Here is a 21262-nt window from a genome sequence, read left to right on the forward strand (position 1 = left end):
TGTGGGGGCCGGGGCTGGCCGCGTGGGAACACAGCACAGCCATGTGCCCTGGCCGCCGGCTGGACTCTCGGAGGTGGGAGGGAGGCCGTGGTGGCCAGCCAGAGACGGGAGAGGCCGGTGAGGCGCGGAAGGCCCCAGGACGGTGAGACAGACCTTGTCCTCAGACCCCAGGAGCAGGAGCAAATCCAGCAGGGCTGGGGCCTCGTCCACAGAGGGGACCGTGACGCTCTTGAGAAATTATACGAAGCTTTATTAAAGAAACCAAGTGGAAATACACCTGTTTACATCCAAGTTGTCAGCTCAAGTAATATGCAAGGCACAGGACGTCCTGTCTCCCACTTTCACAGAGAAGGGGCCCGAGGACTGGAGTGGACTCACACTGCAGCTCAGACCCCACACACAGTGTCCAGGCGTGACTGGCTCTGAGCTGTGTCTCCAGGTCCCCTGCCCAGAGCAGAGGCCACGTGTGGGAGGCCTCAGCGGCTGAGGGAACGAGGGGCTGGACAGGAGGGAGGACCTGGTGCTTGTCTCTCCTCAGCCCCTCACGGGCCGGCTGCGGGCTCGGTGTCTGCTGGGAGCTGCCGGCGGGAGGCAGGACAGAGGCTCAGATCTGCGGAGGTGTGACGTCATCATACAAAAGGAGGGACAGACAACACTGGCTCTTTGTGCTCGGGAGGAAGGCCTAGGCTTTTCCAAAGTAACAGAACAATGCCCGGCCCCAAGGACGTTCTCCTCACGGAGGCTCTGGTGTCCTTGTGACGAGAGGGAGCTGGGATATCCCCATGGGGCTGAGGCAAGTCCAGGAGAGGTTTCCACAAGTCAAGAAACAATGAAACGCAAAGGCCAGCAGTCTCTTCACAGCGGCCCAAGGAGGGGCGAGAGGCAGGCTGCCCGGCGGTGCCCGGTCTCCCGTGAGGCCTGTGCACTCAGTCCTGAGGCTTCTGGCGCAGAGGGGCAGGCGCTGGACCCCTGTCCCTCACCCCTCGTTTCTTAGCCAAAGCCAGAGGAGGGGAAGTAGTTTCCACAGGGGAAGAACCCCAACAACAAGAGTAACAGAAAGTCCTTTCCCTGAGACCACGGCTGTGACGCCGTCAGCAGACAACGTCTGGGCGGAGCTCTGTCTGCTCCAAGTCTTGAGAAGGGAGGATTTCAGGGACTTCCAGGAAAACAAAGGCATTGTCCAGAAACCCTAGATCACCAGGCGGGAGGGACGAGTCAGGACGTCTCAGCCTTGGCAAGGCCGCAGGACGCAGCCCTCCGCTGCAGGGGGTGAGCTGACGGGCACTGTCCACACGGCGTGGGGCTGGGCCTGGCCCGGCTCAGGCCACAGGGGGCACAGCAGGACCTCTCGGTCTTGGAGCCACAGGAGGGCTGTGCGGTGCCGTGGGGGGTGGCGCTGACTAGTGGGAGGGGTAGGCGGGGCTCCATAGCCCCGAGGGGGGGCTCGCTCGGCGAGTTCGGGGAGGAGCAGGAGGCAGCGCGTTGAAGGGCATCAGAGGCGGTGAGGCAGCAAAATCTAGGGCGAGACAAGACCAGTGAGCGTCAGACGCCAGGAAGGGCGTCCCTCAGAGAGTCCCCCGAGCAGTGCGCCCCCGGCTTCTCTGGGCACAGACAGGAGTCCACTGGGGGCTTGATGAGCAGGCCCTAAGTGGAAGGAGCAACAGCTGGACATGCAGAGAGGCCCAGACGTGACCCCGGTCATCCTGGAGCTCAAACACAGTCCGAGGGCACAGACATGTCCGGCCACGGTGCCGCAGGGAGGCCCACACGGCTGGGTGGGGACAGCCTCCCGCGCAGAGCGCACTGTGTGGACAGGCCATGTGACGGCCCCGCTGTGACTCCAGCTCAGGGAGGGGGGAGGGGGAGCTGAGGCTGGGACGGGCAGGTGCCCCCGTGAGGACAGCTGGTGAGCTAGTCCGAGTCACAGAGCAGCAAGCAAGGGGCTGGACATCCCTGGCCTCCCTGGGCGTCTACTTGCAGGCCCACGGGGCAGCCTGGTGGCAGACGGCAATTCTCGGGGACCAGGATGCACGTGGGAGCTTGTCACCCTGGGAAATGCATCCGTTGACAACTGTGTCCTCTTTCAACTAACATTCACAGAGCCCTTGAAGCCTGGACAAGCCCCTGCCCCCAGATCAGCAGACACCAGCTCAAGGATTTCCTGTATGTGGGGGGGGGGGAACATGGGGCTCAGGAGGCGTCCGGGGCCATGTGCAGGTGCACGATGGGGCCCTGCAGACTCAGGGGTCCCCGCCTATAGAGGTGCGTCGGAGCTGTGCACTGTCCCCAGGGCCTCAGGGCCACTGGAGGCAACTGGACTCCTAAGAGGAAGGGGCTGGGCATTCCCGTCAGGGTGTGAAACCCCTCGTGGGGACCCCCCAGAGGCCTTGTCTGAGTCGCCAGCCCCCAGCTGAGTCCATGACAGCAGCCCCACAGCGGGAGCCGGTCCCAGGGGGTACGCCTCCCCCGGCCCCTGCGCCCTGCCCGGCTCTGCCTGGGACCCGGGACCAAGCCCAAGGCTCCCCGGTCTGCCCTCTGGGCCTCAGGCCTCACTGCCCCTCCGGGCCCCGCGCCAGGCCTGCTGAGACGTGGGGTGTCGGGTCCCGACCGGCCCGTCTCCCCCAGGACCCCTCCCCTTCCTGGTTCTGCCCGCTGTGCTCGCAGGGTGGCCACTCACAGTGGGGGCTGTGCTGGGGGCTGGCTCGGTGGGACAGAGCTGGCGGCGGGCTGAGCTCCCGGGGGATGCAGACTGCGTGGTAAGCTGCGGGACCAAACAAGGTGGCTGGTTAGGGCGGGGCGGGAGTGGGCGGGGCAACCCCAGGGCCGCCCGGCGCCCGCCTCACCTATGACCATGACGGCAGTCCCGGCCAGCAGGGCGAACAGGGTGAAGAACATGGCTTGGTAGGAGTCTAGGACGTGCTGGAAGAGACTGGCAGCGTCTGCCAGGGGGAAAGGCCGCTCAGCAAAGTGCCACGTGGGTCCCCGTGTCCGTGTGCACGGCAGAGGGTGAGGCCGCCCGCTAGAGGTCCCGGGCCGTCCCCCCGCGCTCTGTCCCCAGTCCTGCTCTGCCTGACGGCCTGCGTCCTTGCAGGGGACGCTCTCCTCAGGAGAGATTCCCCACCGCTCCGCAGGACGGCTCCAGGGCAGGACAGGTGTATCTGGGGGAGTCTGGTGGGGGGCTGCCCAGGAGCCCCCCACATTGACCCGACAGGCAGAGCAGTGAGGACAAGGCCGAGTCGTGGGTGAGAACCCCAGCCTTGCAGGTCGGGGCAAAGGCACCGTCTGGGGACCCCACAGCTGCTGGAATGGAGGCTGGGCATGCCAGGGGGCCCAGCACCCTCTGCCCAGAGCCCCTTGTCCTCGGGACCCGCCCCTGCACGGCCCTGGGCTCATCCCTCTCCCCACCACCAGACCTCCCTCCGCCTCACTGGACTGTGCTGTGCTCGGCTGGAGGGAGGTGGGTGGCCTCAAGTGTCCCTGACATTGGCCCCTGCCCTCCTTCAGCCCACCACCAACCAGGACAGACCAGGTCACTTCCCTGCCCTCAGAGGAAAGCCCACACCCTGGCCTGGTGCTCCAGACCCCCCTGGCCCTCACCCTGCAGGTCCTCCCGGGCTCTTTCCGACCGCATTGCCCGCCCTCGGCCACGTGTCCTTCCAGACCGAGCTGAAGCAGCCCCCCGAACTGCAGCCCCTCCCAGCAGAGGTTCAACAGCCCCCCGTGAGCTGCCCCCCGCCACATCTCCAGTCTGTCTCTGCGGCTGTGCCTCTACTGGGCACTGTGGGGGGTGAGGGGGCCGCGCGGGCCTCAGTCCAGCACCGGGCCGCGCACACGGCAGGCGCTGACCCAGGACGGCAGAGTAAGTCCGCCCGTTCGTTACGAGCACTGTCACTGTGCATCAGGGAGGCACGCTCTGTGTGCTGTCCTCGTGTGACTTCTAGCGGGGGGGGGGGGGAGGTGACAGAAACTAGCACTAGTGACGTGAGCGGTGGCAGAGGCTGGTCACAGGTGCGGGTGCCACAGAGCAGACGGGGTGAGTGTGCGGAAGGTTTGGATTCACAGGTTCCAGGAGAAGGTAACATTTGGGGACGGGCCAAACAGCACCCCAGGGTGTGGGGGGACAGCCAGTGCCAAGGGCTCTCGGCGGGGGCCAGACACGCTCCGGAAACAGGAAGGCAGCTGTCTGGCCGGGGCAGGGAGCACAGGGGGACACAAGTCCTAAATGGGTCCAGAGGGCAGAGCACGCGGGGGCCTTTCAGAGCCCTGGAGGGACTGGGGCTTTCTCCTCCGAGGGAGGTGGGGGCCATGCAGAAGAGGGCGGAGGGGCGTGCCCTCAGCCACAGCCACAGGCTCCCTCTGGGGCAGCGGTGCGCACGACCACCCGGACGGGCGGGTTTCACTCTGTGGGACGGTCTGCACTCTGGGCCCTCCCGTCCCAAGCTCCCGGGTGTCCATGAACTCAGGGCCACTCCGGCTGCCTCTCCACACCGGGTCCCTCCCAGAGAGTCCCCTGCCCGGGACTCACAAGGACCAGGCCCTCGGCGATCCATCACGAAGGCCACGGTCACGGGGATGGTGACGGCCTGGCTCGTCACGGGGCTGGAGAAGGTCAGAGTGGTGGACAGAGGCCCCTGGCTGCCGGCCGCAGGGTCCGAGACGCCCACCGTGTACGTGACGGAGCTGGGCAGCCCCAGAGACTTCTCCTTCTCGAAGGCCAGCACGGCTGGGGACCCCGACTTCACCTGGGAGAGACGTCAGGGCTGGAGGGGTCCCCACGGCTGCCGGGGTCTCTGCTTCCCTCCTACACCTGATGCTGGAGGCGGGGCCCGGGCAGGTCCCAGGACGGGCCGGGTGGTGGTGCGGGGCACGTCTAACAGACAGCAGGCCACGCGCCACGTCGGGGGAGAAACCCTGTCTGCACTGGAGCTGCTTCTAAGGTAAGTCACTGAATATCAGTGCTCTTTAAATGCTCAGCTGACACGAATGATCACCAAACACCAGCTTTCAACGAACGCAGCCTGGAGGTCTGCCAATGGAGTGTCACCCACAGCTCGGCCCGGCCCAGCCCAGGGCCTGGCACACCCACCACCACCAACACCCAGGGACAGGGGGCTTGTCCCCCGTTGTGCAAGTTGGAGACAGGTGATGGACTCGGGGTTTCTTCCTGCCCTGTCCCTGGTGTTCCTGTACTGAACACACTGTCCACTCCGTCCCGTGTTCCCTGAGCTGATGCTGTGCTGGTGACACCCTGTGCTGAGCGCTGCCCCCACGGCCTTAACTCACGGTGGGGAAACACAGCAGGAACCACGATAATCCATAACTTATGGCCCTGGCCAGATGGCTCAGTGGTAGAGCGTTGGCCTGGCGTGCAGGAGTCCTGGGTTCGATTCCCGGCCAGGGCACACAGGAGAAGCACCCATCTGCTTCTCCCCCCCTCCCCCCCTCCTTCCTCTCTGTCTCTCTCTTCCCCTCCCGCAGCCAAGGCTCCATTGGAGCAAAGATGGCCCGGGTGCTGGGGATGGCTCCTTGGCCTCTGCCCCAGGCGCTAGAGTGGCTCTGGTCGCGGCAAAGCGACGCCCGGGAGGGACATAGCATCGCCCCCTGGTGGACATGCCGGGTGGATCCCGGTCGGGCGCATGCAGGAATCTCTCTGCCTCCCCACTTCTCACTTCAGAAAAATACAAAAAAAATAAATAAAATAACTCATATTGGCTAGCAGACGCCAGCAGCGCTACAGGAAGGTGAGAGAGGCGACCTCGGACTCCCACGCTCTGCGGCCCCTCAGGCCCGGGGCTCCGGCCGCTGTGACTGACCTCCAGGCTCTCCAGAACCTCCACGCCTCCAAAGACCTTGACCTCGGAGCTGGTGTACTGGTTGCTCAACAGGATTTCGGCCTGGTCGGCGTACAGTCCTGGGCTGAAGGGCACCTCGGCCCCGACCTGCTCTCCGGAGAAGTGGCCGCCCAGCAGGGAGGCGGTGACCAGCAGGGCCGTCCTCTTTGTGCTCAGGTGCCTCAGCTGCCGGTCCGTCAGGCTGTGCATGGTGACCAGGCACAGGTACCGACCTGCAGAGACGGGGGGTTCTGCTCGGTCCCCTGTCCCGCCGGGTCCCGGTGCTCTTCCTCCTCCCTGTTCTCCTCCCTGCAGAACTCCTACTCATCCTTCAGAGCCCTGGTGAGGCGCCCGCTCCGCCACGGGCTTCCGGGAAGTCCTCTGGCAGCACCCCAAGCCCCTTGACACCCCTTTGATGATCAGCACACTCCCTTCCTGTCTCCGAACCCTTTAAGCAGCAGGGTCCCCGTTGGATGGGGGCTCTCCGGGGGCAGCATGTCTGGCCCAGCTCTGCTGTCAGGGCCCAGCCAGCTCGGCTCAGGACAGGGTGGCAAAATGGGGAGCAGCAGACCCTGGGACTCGACGCTGAAGCTGCAGCAGGGTGTAGCCACGCCCCGATGCGGTGAGGCGGTCTGTGAGGGCCTGAGCTGAGCTGGGACCACCCGGTGTCTCGTGGCCTCCGTGTCTGACCCAGAGTGGACAGATGGGCTGAACCGAGACCTGGACGCCCAGTTTGGGTCCTGCTACGCCCACGCCAGCCAGGTGTCCCTGGGGGAATCCTTCTCCTGCCAGCTGCAGCTAAGTAGCCCTGAGCACGCCGGCTTCCTTGCTGGCCCCGTTTCTCTCGGTCGGGTGGGGGCAACATCGCTCCCTTGGTACTGAGTCACGGAATAGCCCGGGGCTGCTAGGTGCCACCCCGTGCTGAGCCCTGAGCGAGGGCCCCACACCTGTGCCCGCAGGACGCGTCCCCTGACTCGGATGGACGTGGGTGTGGGAGACAGGCTGGTGGCAGGACGGGGATGCAGCGTGAGCCTGGGAGAGGAGGCCGCGGGCTGCAGACCGGGCTTATGGCCGGCCAGCCTCTCCCGGTTACGACTGAGGCCACGTATTCTTAGCAAGAACCGGAAACCATGCCTACGGACCATGGGTCATCCTCATAACACCACCGAGGGTCGGTGCTCAGGGCTCTGTGCCACGTGCGGCACAGAAATTACCCACGGGACCCTCCCAGCACCCCAGAGGGGCAGCCCTTTCCTCAGGGGGAGGAGGTGATGCCCACTGGGACGTGGCCAGGTGGCTGGCCTTCCCCCAGCCTGGCCTTCAGCACCATGGCTCCAGCTACTGACCCGTGCACGGCCCTCTCGTCCCTCTCTGGCTCCCTCAGGGTCCTGACCAACAGAGCAAGCTACCCCCCCTTCCACGGAGGATGCAGGCTCCAGGCCCACGGCTCTGAGCTGGGAAGAGCGAGCAGTGACTGAGCCCACGATTTCCAGCTCTGAGTCACGTCCCCACCACTGCGGTAGGCGGCTGCTAAAAGTAGCCATGACCCATCACGGGGACGCCCACCTCGCCCGAGGACAGGGCGCTGCGGAGGGATGGTGTCCCCCCCGCAGTGGGGCTCCTGACAGACTGCCCTCTGGACAGACAGCCCTCCTCTCCCCCCGCAGCGGGGCTCCTGACAGACAGCCCTCTGGAGAGACTGCCCTCTGGACAGACAGCCCCCCTCTCCCCCCCAGCGGGGCTCCTGACAGACAGCCCTCTGGAGAGACAGCCCTCTGGACAGACAGCCCCCCTCTCCCCCCCAGCGGGGCTCCTGACAGACAGCCCTCTGGAGAGACTGCCCTCTGGACAGACAGCCCTCCTCTCCCCCCGCAGCGGGGCTCCTGACAGACAGCCCTCTGGAGAGACTGCCCTCTGGACAGACAGCCCCCCTCTCCCCCCCAGCGGGGCTCCTGACAGACAGCCCTCTGGAGAGACTGCCCTCTGGACAGACAGCCCCCCTCTCCCCCCCAGCGGGGCTCCTGACAGACAGCCCTCTGGAGAGACTGCCCTCTGGACAGACAGCCCCCCTCCTTCCCCCCAGTGGGGCTCCTGACAGACTGCCCTCTGGACAGACAGCCCCCCTCTCCCCCCCAGCGGGGCTCCTGACAGACTGCCCTCTGGACAGACAGCCCCCCTCCTTCCCCCCAGTGGGGCTCCTGACAGACTGCCCTCTGGACAGACAGCCCCCCTCTCCCCCCCCGCGGGGCTCCTGACAGACTGCCCTCTGGACAGACAGCCCCCCTCCTTCCCCCCAGTGGGGCTCCTGACAGACTGCCCTCTGGACAGACAGCCCCCTTCTCCCCCCCCCAGCGGGGCTCCTGACAGACTGCCCTCTGGAGAGACTGCCCTCTGGACAGACAGCCCCCCTCTCCCCCCCAGCGGGGCTCCTGACAGACTGCCCTCTGGACAGACAGCCCCCCTCTCCCCCCCAGCGGGGCTCCTGACAGACTGCCCTCTGGACAGACTGCCCTCTGGACAGACAGCCCTCTGGACAGACAGCCCCTGCTGGCCAACCCCCCGCCCCTGCAGGTCGATCTCCACTTCCACCCCGGCCGCGTACCCAGTGCAGCGTCAAACGCTGGTTCTGCTGTGAAGACGTCACTGGCCGGGAACTCAAAGACGTCCTGTTTGAACTGGACCCGGCAGCCCATGAGTGATTCTGGATGCAGGTTCTTGATGACGTCCACCTGGGCCAGGGAGCACTCACCTGGGGACGGGGGGCAGGGAGGGGTTAAGGCCGGCACAGGCCACACACCACCTGTCTGAGGACCTCGCAGATGAGGGAGCAGAGACAGGGCCTCAAGGCAGCATCTGTGCCCCCCGACTCCCTTCACGTGGGGCCCCCAGGGTCGCCCCATTCTTCGTGATGGTGCGGTCGGTGCCGTGGTTTATAGAAGCTGAGGACAGATTTTACAGAGGACCAGGGGGAAGGGAGCTCATTCCAAGTCCCAGGCGCTGTGAGCTCAGAGTTTCAGCGTTTGTTCTAGAGCCTGTGTCTTCGGCACAGCAGATGGGCCAGCCAGGCCCACTGGAGGGTGTCGGCTGTCCCTGTCAGTGGGGGGGCAATGGGCAGTTTATCTCTGGACAGCAGGAGGGCCCCATTAGCACCCCCAGTGTCTTCCCTGCAGCGGCACGGTGCTGTCTGCTGGCACTGAGGTGGAGAAGGGACGTCACTGTCACCACGAGACGGCCCCGTTCATCAGAGCAAAATAGTGGTATTTAGTTCTAACAGTTAAGTAGATTTATAAAAACAACCCCCCCCACACACACAAAACAGCCCTGAACTGATGTGTTTCTTTCTGGAAGCCACCATCCAGGACTGTCCCCGGCGGGGGTGGGACCGGGCGTTCTGTGTATGACGCGGGAGGTTGTTACAAAGCCAGGTCAGCAGCGAGGGCAGCTGAGTCATCACGTCCTGGGGTGGACAGTGGTTGGCCGGGGCCGTCCTCACTCTGCTGACCTGGGGCTGGAGTGGCTCCTCCAGCTCAGAACCACCGTTTCTGGTGCCGGGCTCTTTTAGGAAGATTCCGGCCCCGGTTCCTGCTTGGGGGTGAGTCTACTGTCCACAGAGCTGGAGGGGCAGGGAGCCAGGGCTAGATGTTCTCTCTGGAACTGGCATGAGGTTGAGTGGGAGGAACGTACCCGGCCCCATCAGAGGGCACAGGAAGCCCCTCCCCACTCTGAGCCGGGCAGGGCTCCTGGCCGGACCCCCGAGTCCCGCAGACTCTCTACCTCTCAGGTTGGAGCTTCTGTCTCCCACGGTGACCATCACTTTGGAGGCCACGACCTCCTGGAAGCCGGTTTGGACAGGGTGGGTGTGCCGGGCTACGATCCTCTGCGGGACGCCAACCACCACCTGGAAGGAAGTCAAGGGACCCTTCACGAGCGCTGACCAGGCGTGGGCCGGCCGGTGGCCCAGGTGCAGAAACTGCCCGTCTCACAGCTGACAAGACTGAGGCTCAGGGCCTGAGGATGCAGAAACTGCCCGTCTCACAGCTGACAAGACTGAGGCTCAGGGCCCGAGTGACGTTCTGGAACGAGGCAGAGCTGAGGGGAGACCCTGGCTGGTCAGAACCCACAGCCCGGTGCCCTCCCAGTGAATGAGGGCAGGGAGCTGAACTGCAGGCCTGCGTCCACCCTGGGGTCTGAGACGGGCCGTGGGCTGTGGCTGCTGTGACCGTCACCACCTTCCCAGGTAGTGGTCTGGTTAATTCATCTTCCAGCAGAGAGAAAGGCATCTGCCACCCTCATTGATCCAGAACAAATCAACCTGAGCAGAGCACAGACTCACAGCCCTGCTGTCTTCCCAGGACTCCCCTGCTCATGGCCTGGAGTGTGACCTCCTCGAAGAGTCAGGACAGAGTCCCCCTCTCCCAGGACCCCTCTCAGCGTCCAGGGCTGTGGCCGATGCAGGGTCTCGACAGAGGTCACCTGCCCCCCCCTGGATGCAGGGTATCGACAGAGGTCACCTGCCCCCCCCCCCGATGCAGGGTCTCGACAGAGGTCACCTGCCCCCCCCTGGATGCAGGGTATCGACAGAGGTCACCTGCCCCCCCCCGGATGCAGGGTCTCGACAGAGGTCACCTGCCCCCCCCCCGGATGCAGGGCCTCGACAGAGGTCACCTGCCCCCCCCCGGATGCAGGGTCTCGACAGAGGTCACCTGCCCCCCCCGGATGCAGGGTCTCGACAGAGGTCACCTGCCCCCCCCCCGGATGCAGGGTCTCGACAGAGGTCACCTGCCCCCCCCCCGGATGCAGGGTCTCGACAGAGGTCACCTGCCCCCCCCCCCGGATGCAGGGTCTCAACAGGTCGTCTGCCCCCCCCCCATGCTGGCACTTCCACCTGCTCTAGTCTCCTCCTCCACAGCCATCCTGCAGTCCTCTCCCCGCCCCCGTGGAAAGGGCCAGGCCTGACCCCACGCCCCTCCTGTCTGGTTGCCTTGTGTGTTCCCACCCACTCCCAGGTCTCAAGAACCGTCTCTGTGCTGTAAACCCCCCCCACCCCGTCTTCCCCCGCCCTCCAGAGCCCCAAACACACCTGTGCAGCTGTGTCGCCAGCAGGGGGCTCACACCCACGCGTCCCAAGTCACTCACCACCGGCCCCCACCTGGGCTCCCCTCACAGAAAACACCAGCACCCACCTCGCCACCCAGGCCGGACCCTGGAGAGCCACCCCAAGGCCTCACCCCCACTTCTGAAAAGTCACCAGCTCTAATGACCTTCTTCCTGAATCTCCCACAGGCACCCTCAGCTCCTGCCCACCCAGCGCACCAGCGGAGGGCCCAGCCTCGGCCTCCTGGCTGCTCCTCTCTGGGGCTCTCAGACTCTCTGCTGGGCACCAGGTGATTGTCCCAATCTGACCTCTGACCTGTGTTGCTCTTGGATTAAGACGTCCCCAACAATCCCCTGTGTACCTGACATAGCTTCACCCTCTGCCCTGGACCAGCAACAGCACAACTAACCCCCGCTGGGCACCCGCTGTGTACTGGGCACTGCCAACCCTGTTGTACGGGTAAGAAAACTGAGGCACCAGGAGACTGAGTGACTCACACGAGGCCACACTGCCTCTCAGCTGTGCGGTTCAGCTGGGACTTAGAACTCAGGCAGCCTGGCCCCAGAACCTGCACACTTAACCACTCCCTGGAACTCACCACCAGAATCGATGCATTTCACAATCAGACCACTAAGCAAGCCTCCACTTTCCAGCCACCAGGGCGGGGCCCTTGGGCCCTGCACACTTTTGCTCAGGCCACGCCCCTCTGCAGGCCACGCTTAGCCCACGCTAAGCAGGTCATGCTGGGAGAGCATGCTTTATCAGCCACAAGGTACCTCTCTCCGTGACCGATCGCATAGCTGATGCCCCACAACGTGAGCCACCGGCTCCAGGCACCTGGGCTGCTGCCAGACCCATGTGCTGATTCACACTCCACAGGGGACAGACAGGAGAAAGAGCAAGTCTGTTTGCCGCCAGAAAGGCTCCAAAGTGACGTGCTGGGGGAGCCTTGACCTTGCCAGCGATGTCAACTCACTGAGCTGGCCTGCCCACCGCCACACTCCGTGACAGCCATATGCCTTCTGGGCACAGCCTGAATGGTGGGGGGGACAGCCTCGACCTGAGGAGACCACCTCTGGTCATCACACCATCGGAACAGAACAGGGGAGACACTGGCTGGAAGAGGAGGGAGCTTGTCCCAACCCGACTCGTGCCCCCAGATCCTGACGGCCTCCCGAGGCTCCAAACCTCATTTACTGAAGAAAAGGGAATTTGTTCAGGTTCCCAAACTGAAAACATAATCCGAACAATTTCAGCCATGCCCCTCGGGCCACTGAGCCCCCTGGGTCCTGAAGCCCACCTCCTTGTAGGTCCTCAGGTGCCCGGCGACCTCGTAGTAAACTGTCACGGGTCCTGTGTCCCGGGCCACGGCTACGCCCGTCTTGGGGTCAATGTGGAGAACGCTGTTGGCTGAGGAGCTCCAGGTTCCTGAGAGACCTGCAGAAGGAAGTCCGGTGTCACCCAGCCTCCGCACTTGTCACACTTGCCCAGTTCATTTTACCTAGAAAAGTGCTGCCCCTTCACTGGCCAGCCCGAACCCCGCCCTCAGCACCCCACCCTTCACCCAAGCCCCGCCCTCAGCACCCCCACCCTTGCCCAAGCCCCACCCTCAATGCCCCACACCCCACCCCTTGCCCAAGCCCCACCCTCAATGCCCCACACCCCACCCCTCGCCCAAGCCCCACCCTCAATGCCCCACACCCCACCCCTTGCCCAAGCCCCGCCCTCAATGCTCCACACCCCACCCCTCGCCCAAGCCCCACCCTCAATGCCCCACACCCCACCCCTCGCCCAAGCCCCACCCTCAATGCCCCACACTCCACCCCTCACCCAAGCCCCGCCCTCAATGCCCCACACCCCATCCCTGCCCAAGCCCTGCCCTCAATGCTCCACACCCCACCCCTCGCCCAAGCCCCACCCTCAATGCCCCACACCCCACCTTGCCCAAGCCCCACCTCACCCAAGCCCCACCCTCAATGCCCCACACCCCACCTCACCCAAGCCCCGCCCTCAATGCCCCACACCCCACCTCACCCAAGCCCCACCCTCAATGCCCCACACCCCACCTCACCCAAGCCCCGCCCTCAATGCCCCACACCCCACCTCACCCAAGCCCCACCCTCAATGCCCCACACTCCACCCCTCGCCCAAGCCCCACCCCCTCACCACCTCTCCATCCCTATGTCCCCCACGGCTGCCCAGGGACAGAATGCATGTGGGCCCTCGCTGCAGCCCAGCTTGGCCGTGCCCTCATGACCACCTTCAGAAGGTCTACCTCACCTGCCTAGCCCATGGCTGTGGTCCCTCCAGGAAGGACCCTCCAGCCCCTCCCACCCCAACAGCTCCCTGCTCTCCCAAGATGACTGGGTGCTCGCCTCCACGTGCTCCCCCCCACCCCATTATTCACCCGTCTCTTTCTCCCGAACAAGCAGGTGTCAGGCTCAGGCCTGGCTCTAGACAGCATTTCTCAATTAAAAGCCAATCACTGTTATCTACCAAACCCGATAAAAGAAAACGCCCACAGTACGGTGGCAGCTTACATCTGCTTTCTTTAAAAACAGCGTCCACCTTCCTTCTGAAAGGAATTTAATCAGGGGAAAGAAACAGGGAGCCCGTGTGAAAGACCCTGAATAAATAATTGCGTTTGGTCACAGGACATACAGGCGGCACGGAAGGGCTGCCGTCCGGCGGTCACCACACTGGCCAACAGCTGCCTTCTGCTGAGGTTTCCTGCCAGAGGCTCTGCCCAGCGTGACAGGCACCGGGCACAACACTGACTGACATGAAGCACTCGGTCCCTCGGCTATGCCTGTCCCACTGCGAGGGTCCCACTGCGAGGGGCGACTGGTCAGACAGAGGAGACACAGGACAGTTCTGTGAGGGTCCCACTGCGAGGGTCCCACTGCGAGGGGCGACTGGTCAGACAGAGGAGACACAGGACAGTTCTGTGAGGGTCCCACTGCGAGGGTCCCACTGCGAGGGGCGACTGGTCAGACAGAGGAGACACAGGACAGTTCTGTGAGGGTCCCACTGCGAGGGTCCCACTGCGAGGGGCGACTGGTCAGACAGAGGAGACACAGGACAGTTCTGTGAGGGTCCCACTGCGAGGGTCCCACTGCGAGGGGCGACTGGTCAGACAGAGGAGACACAGGACAGTTCTGTGAGGGTGGACACCCACTGGACAGGGGTGCCTTGGTGCAGGGGCTGGCAAGGGCCACGTCCTGGGGGCTGTGTGTGCCCAGAGGTCTCTGATGCACCGTTCAGCCGGCAGCAGGGTGACGATGGCTGCTGCTAAGTACGTGATTGGGGGGTGACTCAGTTCCCACAACATTTAATGTGCAAGAAGGAGGCAGCAGGCTGGCTGTAGCCCAGAGCGGGAGTCTTCTGACTCTTGTTCTAGAACATTCTTCAGATTCTACCTGCACGTCTCCCCTATATAGCGGGAAGCTGAGCGCCACCCCAGGGAGCCCATGCCCACCTTGGGGGCCAGCGTCCCACAAGGGAGGGTCCCCCCGGCCGGTGTCCCTCTTACCTTCCGGGCTGACCAGGACCGTGGCCAGACAGAGGACGTCCCCCACCACCAGCGCTGCAGACAGCTCGGGGGAGATGGCGTGCAGGACGGGCAGGGGGACGAAGTCGAGGAGGCCCCCATGCTCCGCGTCCCACACGCTGAGCAGCGTCAGGCCCGCGCTGACAGTGCGGACGGTGCAGGTGTTGTTGGCCGGGCCCTTCCCGATCTGCACAAACTCGTCTCTAGGCACGGGGGGACACGGGGCCTCAGTGTCACAGGGGGGACACGGGGCCTCGGTGTCACAGGGGGACGCGGGGCCTCGGTGTCACAGGGGGGACACGGGGCCTCGGTGTCACAGGGGGGACGCGGGGCCTCGGTGTCACAGGGGGGACGCGGGGCCTCGGTGTCACAGGGGGGACGCGGGGCCTCGGTGTCACAGGGGGGACGCGGGGCCTCGGTGTCACAGGGGGACGCGGGGCCTCGGTGTCACAGGGGGACGCGGGGCCTCGGTGTCACAGGGGGACGCGGGGCCTCGGTGTCACAGGGGGGACGCGGGGCCTCGGTGTCACAGGGGGACGCGGGCCTCGGTGTCACAGGGGGACGCGGGCCTCGGTGTCAGGACGTGCAGCCCCCTCGCTGGGCAACGCAGTTTGCCAACCACAGCCCCACCCCCTACCTGTTAGTAGCAAAGTTGAGGACTGAATTGTGAGCATGGAAGATGTCCCCAGAGTTGTCGTGGAAGTGGACAGTGAAGGTCACGGTCATTCCCACGGGCAGGGCCACCAGCGCCTCCTTGCTCTGGGTGTGCAGGGCGGGACTCATGGACAGTCTCAGGTAGGACACGGGAGACACCTGAGGGACAATGGGCAGGTAGGGCACCACCTGTGCTGGGAAGCCCCTCCCCCACGCGGGGCTGTATGCCCCCAGCCGGTCCCCATCTCAGGGAGGACTGGGTGCTGGACCGGCAAAGAGCAAGACCTCGCTCCCCAGAGTCCCAGCCTGGTTCCCGCCTCCCAACACGGCCAGCCAGCGATCCACGACTTTGAAAAATTGGATCGTTATTCCTGTTGCAAAAATATCCCCGTCGGGCTCTGACGCAGACGCACGCCTGCTTGCTGCTGCGGAGGCAGCGTCCACAGGGTCACGGTGCCCCCGCGGTGGCTCCCGGGAAAGGACAGGTGGGAAAGGAGAGGGTGGGTTTCGGGGGCCACAAAGGTCAGCCTTGGGCCTGTATCTCCGGGTGAAACCCCCCTGCACAAGAGCCAGCCCCCCAGAAGACCCGGTTCCCTTGACAAAGGGCACAACTGATGCGCCATGCGTATTCGCTGTTGTCAGATGAGCCATCAGTCACTGTCACTCGCTCAGAAATGAGGTGCAGGCTCCCTGCCAGCCCCCCCGACACAACAGGACATCACTTAGGAACAGGCCTGCAGCCCAGGGAAAATCCAGCCAGGACAGTGGTCCCGCATTCCCTGTCACCTGGGGCTCAGAGGGGGCTGGAGGGACAGGCAGCGGGTCGTGTTTAGATAAGCCAGGCACACAATGTCTGAGGAGAACACTGTCTCCTCCCTAAGGGAGAACACAGAGGCACTGGGAAGTGACCAGAGGGCACACACTGAGCCAGGCCGACGCTGGTCAGCCCCCACCGCTGACACTCAAGTCCTGTGACCCGGAGCACCTCACTCTAGTGACTCTGCATCTGGTTTCCTTGCTGATAAAAACGGGTCACCTACTTCTCCCGGCTGCCGCGGCTGTGGTGGACTGACCCGCGGGCCAGCTGTCTAGCACAGGCTTCCCAGAGTGCCCACTGTGTTCTGTGTACCGGCTGGTCAGTCAGGACCCTGGGTGCCAGTCTCAGCAAATCACTCATCGAACCCATCACCTGCAAAGACCCTGCGCTCTGACAGCCGACGGTGATGTGCATTTCATGCAGGACCTCTGCCCCCAGCCAGCCTGGAATAGGTTCCCAGGTGGGATTCCTCAGCTGAGAGGCGATCGTGGACACTTTTGCACAACTGCCTAGGATCACTCTGACAAGGAGAAACACAGGACCCTACCTTGACGGCAATGAGGATGGTTTGGTTTGCCCCAAAAGGCTCCTGGGCGGTCACTTCAACTGTGGACATTCCGATGGAGGACCCCGATGCCAGGAAGCCTTTCTGACTGACGTGCACCACGGGGACCTTCTCCGGCCCGTGCAGGACGCGGTAGCTCAGAGCCGCTGTGCCGTCCCTGGGGAAACAAAGCCCAGCTGGTTATGTTAACATGGGGGGTGTGGAGGGGGAGCAGCTCAAGGCAAAGGGCTGGTGGCTGTGGGGTTCTGACAACTCCTGGGAGAAGGAAAGGCCCAGTCTCAGCTCCGCTGTCCTTCAGGACCACGGGTCACGGACAGGGAAGCCCCTTGTTCCGAGGGAAGCCCCTCCCCCTTTGGAGAACAGCACGGAGCCCAGTGGAAACAGCACATCCCACCCCTCTCTGTCCCCTCCGTGGCGAATGGGGGGCAGTGCCCCATTTCCAAGGGCTGGCAGCAGGGTAGGGGTGAGCCGCTGGCGCAGGGTGTGGTCTGTGAGACGCTGACACAATGCAGGAGACAACTCATGCACTCACATCTCACATCCATCAACATCCTAAAGAGACAGAGGCGTGGCCCCAGCCTCGCCCGGCTGCCTCATGGGGCTTCGAACAAGTTACTGTCTCTGCCTCAGTCAACCTGGGCATTGACCTCTCTGCTTCCCCTGCAGGACTCCTATGCATCCTTCAATGCCCCACTCAAGCGTCCATACCTGTGAGGAGCCTTCCCTGCTCTTCATGGCAGTGGGGTGGTGAAGGGGGGCCTTGGGCTATGATTTTGTTACTTTGTAGCCCTTGTAATGTCATCTTCCTGTTTCCCCACCGGGTTCCTTAAGGACCCCATTCCCCAGCTCTGTCCTGTCAGCCTGGCGCACAGCCCAGCCCTTGGACACTCTGGAGGAATGAGTACCATGCGCGTGTGTGTCTCACGGGACAGGTACAGGCCCCTGTGGTCCTACCAGCCCGCAGTGCCGTCACCGTTACCAAAGGCGCCCCCTTGGATAAGGGGGTGCAGTCACGTTTGCAGGTGTGCTTCAGAAGCGTGTCTCTCCAGCGTGAGTGTGCCAGCCCATCACCAGGGCTGCTGTCACAGTGCCGACCTGGGGGGCTGCGGGGGCCACCCAGGCTGCTGGGGCTCAGACCGCACTCTGAGTGGCAAGTCTTGGGGACGCACGGGTTATGGACACTTGGTGCTTTGCCGCTGTGGAGTCTGGCTCTCAGGATCTCGGCAGTGGGCATTCGGCAGTCCCGAGGCTATGGGGCGGGGCGTGAAGAACGGGACACCCGTGCGCGGGGGGGGGGGGGGGATGCAGAGACCACACCCTTCTCCAGGCAGCACCAGGAAGACAGATGCCCAGTGCCCCGAAGCAGCCACAGCGGCTGACCGCTCCGTTTACACGCTCCCGGCGTGAGAGCAGAGGCACGGCCTCGCTAAAGCCCGGCTCACGCACCTGTTGGTCTGAAGCTTGAGAAGCGAGTCGGGCGACATCAGTATCTGTCCTGCTTCTACTTCGGGGTTGAGCAGCAGCAGCTTCTCAAACACCTGGAACAGAGGCACATTTCATCTCCCGTGATGCACGGTGACCACGTCCGGGAGCCGGTCCTCTCGGTGGGGAGCGCCCAGAGCGGCTGCAGGTGAGAAACAGCCGGCCAGCTGCCAGCAAACACCTGTCTGTCAGGTGGCCGGCGGAGTGCTGGCGAGGGCTGACCATTAGGAGAGGCCGGGTGGGACGAGGAGAGCGGGCGGGTGCACGCGGCGTCCCTGACGGGAGCTGCCTCACACAGCAGCAGCAGGGCCGCGGCCTCAGTTCCCCGACAGGGACCTCCCTGACGGGAGCTGCCTCACACAGTGGCAGCAGGGCCGCGGCCTCAGTTCCCCGACAGGGACCTCCCTGACGGGAGCTGCCTCACACAGCAGCAGCAGGGCCGCGGCCTCAGTTCCCCAACCGGGACCTGCTGGCCGGGATGTGTGCCCAGGAGACAGCGTGCGGGGCAAAGGGCCTAGGGCCTTGCTCAAGCGTCACTCGGCCAGAACTGAGCGTGGAGAGCACTAACTTCCCCTTTCCCTCAGCACGACATCCTGCCCCTCGTCAGGGTCATCTCAGGACACCCCCACCCTCTCCTCCGGCCCTTACATGGCTCCCTCTGTCCTGCCAGGCTCTCCGGACCTGCAGAGCGGGCTGGGCGTGGGCCAGGCCGGTGACCTCAGGCCAGCAGAGGATAACCAACCTGATGCTGCTGGACACACTCTGTCCCTGTCCCCCAGGGGTCCCAGGCTCTGGGTGGTTCCCCTCCCTTCCAACACCACCGTGTTCTGACCATATCATACATAAGCCTGGATTGTTCCATCTGTAAAATGGGTATAAAACTAACAGCCCTTGCCACGCCTGTCCCGAGGATGCACGAGGTGAGGAGATGGGGAAGAAACAGCCTCTGAGAATATGCACGGGAATCTGACGTCAGGCACATCCTTGCCAAAGTCAACCCGGGCACACACCCCGCGCAGGACACACCAACCACAGATGTCTCCCTCTGTTCTCTTACTGAGCACGTGTTTTTGTTGAACCTCTGCAGGGGGAGGTGAGGGTGCACAGGCTCTCCCTCTCCTGTCAACCGTGAGCACTGAACGGCCCTGACACTCGGCACCCTCGGGGAGGCAGCAGGGAGTGGTGGGGCCTGTGGCAAACTGGCGAGCACAGCTCTCCTGACACGGGGCTGCTCAGACACATCGTGAGCACATGCTGCATGATGGATGCTTCAACAAAATCTTCCTATTTTTAAATATTGGCACCAAAGAAAAATCATTTCCGAGCACGGACGGAGCCAAAGAAGCACCCGTGGGTTGGATCTGGAGTCTCTGGGTTTCTGATGGGCTCAGGCTGCACCTGCCGTCAGCTAGGGACACCGAGGCAAAGACAGGGAGCGGCCCCTCGGAGGTTACAGAAATGAGAAGCTGCAATGCCCCGTCTTTACCCCGTGAAGGTGTTGTGCCTCACCTTTATTTCTAACCAGAAAGAACACGTGTGTTAGTGTGTCTGTGCATCTGTGTTCATGTGCACACACAGCCATGTCCGTGTGTCTGTCTGTGTGCATACACGTGTCGGAGTCTATGTGCAATGCTCATGGGGGGGCAGAGCAAGGGAGGGGCTGGCAAACAGGCATTTCCTGTTTACACCACTGGGGTGTGTGCCCAGATACAGTTTATTTCTTCTTGAACAGGGGGCTTCACCCCATTTCCTTTCTCCTGACAGTTGGAGGGGTTTTCAGTTTTCCTTTGTGACTTAGGGGGATCCCAGGTTACTGAGCCCCAGATCAGAACAGGCCCTTGGATCTACAAACGCTCTTCAGGACAACTTGTCAACTCCCAGGTTTGACCGAGGGACCCAGAGCGGCAGAGGTGGTCGGACGCAGGAAGCTGAGTCCTGGTGGGTGGAGGCTGGGCTCTGTCCATAATCGGCAGTGTGCCCCCAAGGGGCCATGAGCAGGCCACGTCCCTCTCGGGGGCCTGGTTTCCATCAGTGGATGGAGGGGCCACACCATCTGCCAGGGTCCCACAGGGCCACCACCCACTTCCCGGGACCTGGAGGGGACACCCCTGCCGTGGGGCCACAGGGCACCCACAGGGCCACCGCCCACTTCCCGGGACCTGGAGGGGACACCCCTGCCGTGGGGCCACAGGGCACCCACAGGGTCACCGCCCACTTCCCGGGACCTGGAGGGGACACCCTGCTGTGGGGCCGCAGGCTCATTGCTGAGCAGCAGTGACCACAGCTCCTGCCCCTGAAGCCTCAGGGAAGCACAGGGAAACAAGGAAACAGGCCTCCTGCCAGGTCCTCTGAGTGTTAATAGACAATCGCGTTCACAACCAGCGCTGCCGTCTTTCAGCCGCGTCTCCCGTGAGAGCACCGGACCCCGTGCTCAGGGTGACGCCCACTGGGGACCCATCGAGACAGTCAGACCTCAGGCTTTTGCACATGCCATGCCCTCCGCCTGGCAGCCGGCCCACCCCTCCCGTCCCGAAGGCCCACTGGTCTGCAGAGCCCTGGCCAGGGCACCTCGAGCTCCCACAGTGTCTGACATGCGGGACACCCCAACACGCACATGGAGAACTGCTGGGGTGGGGCCCTGGGGCAAGGGGGGGCCTGGGGCAGGGCTACGTGTGCCCACACGGCCCGAGGGGAGGGGGCCCCTGGGGCAAGGGGGGGCCCTGTTGTGTCGGGGGGGCAAGGGGGGGCACAGCCCTAAGCTTGCTGTGAAATTCACTGTGGGGGAAACACGACCCGCTGCCCATCCCTCCAGCCCCCCCTGAGCCCCAGGTGACAGGGGATGCGGGACCACTGTCCTGGCTAGATTTTCCCTGGGCTGCAGGCCTGTTCCTAAGTGATGTCCTGTTGTTTCGGGGGGAGGGTGTGAGGGGGGGTCCTGGGGCAGGGCTACGTGTGTCCACACGGCCCGAAGGGAGGGGCCTGGGCTGGCACTCGCTCTCCCTCTCCTGTGTGGTCTCTGCCCACCCTGCCCATACCTGGATTTGGATCTCATCAGAGAGCTCCTTGGCGAGGCCGTGCAGCTGCCCGGCTGTGGGGTCCAGAGCCTTGACCACCACCCTCAGCCCCGTCCGGCCTTTCACCCGGCTGTGCACGGTCATGGCAAAGTTGTGCTGCGACGAGAGCCGGAGGGACGCCTGGGACAGACAGGGACACGTCTTCAGGGATGGTGCCGGGACCCCTGAAGGGCAGAGCTAGGCGGAAGCCCCCG

The 21262-nt window shown here is 64.0% G+C and overlaps 1 protein-coding gene across 2 annotated transcripts in view; it reads right to left on the bottom strand.

Moving 5' to 3' along the window:
- Positions 1-245: 245 nt before the first annotated feature.
- NUP210 (nucleoporin 210) overlaps positions 246-21262 on the bottom strand; it is a 97131-nt gene continuing 76114 nt past the window's right edge. For both annotated transcript variants that reach the window (XM_066241767.1, XM_066241766.1), the window contains exons 28-40: positions 21030-21188; positions 17959-18050; positions 16495-16669; positions 15114-15289; positions 14459-14679; positions 12227-12363; positions 9606-9729; positions 8434-8580; positions 5814-6064; positions 4526-4742; positions 2844-2939; positions 2678-2761; positions 246-1516 (exon numbers count right to left, since the gene is read on the bottom strand). In XM_066241767.1, the coding sequence (XP_066097864.1) occupies positions 1401-1516; positions 2678-2761; positions 2844-2939; positions 4526-4742; positions 5814-6064; positions 8434-8580; positions 9606-9729; positions 12227-12363; positions 14459-14679; positions 15114-15289; positions 16495-16669; positions 17959-18050; positions 21030-21188 (1995 nt within the window). In that variant the 3' untranslated portion in view covers positions 246-1400. The remainder of the gene's footprint in view (positions 1517-2677; positions 2762-2843; positions 2940-4525; positions 4743-5813; positions 6065-8433; positions 8581-9605; positions 9730-12226; positions 12364-14458; positions 14680-15113; positions 15290-16494; positions 16670-17958; positions 18051-21029; positions 21189-21262) is intronic.

This window comes from Saccopteryx bilineata, chromosome 8 (assembly GCF_036850765.1).
Source record: "Saccopteryx bilineata isolate mSacBil1 chromosome 8, mSacBil1_pri_phased_curated, whole genome shotgun sequence".
NCBI lineage: Eukaryota > Metazoa > Chordata > Mammalia > Chiroptera > Emballonuridae > Saccopteryx > Saccopteryx bilineata.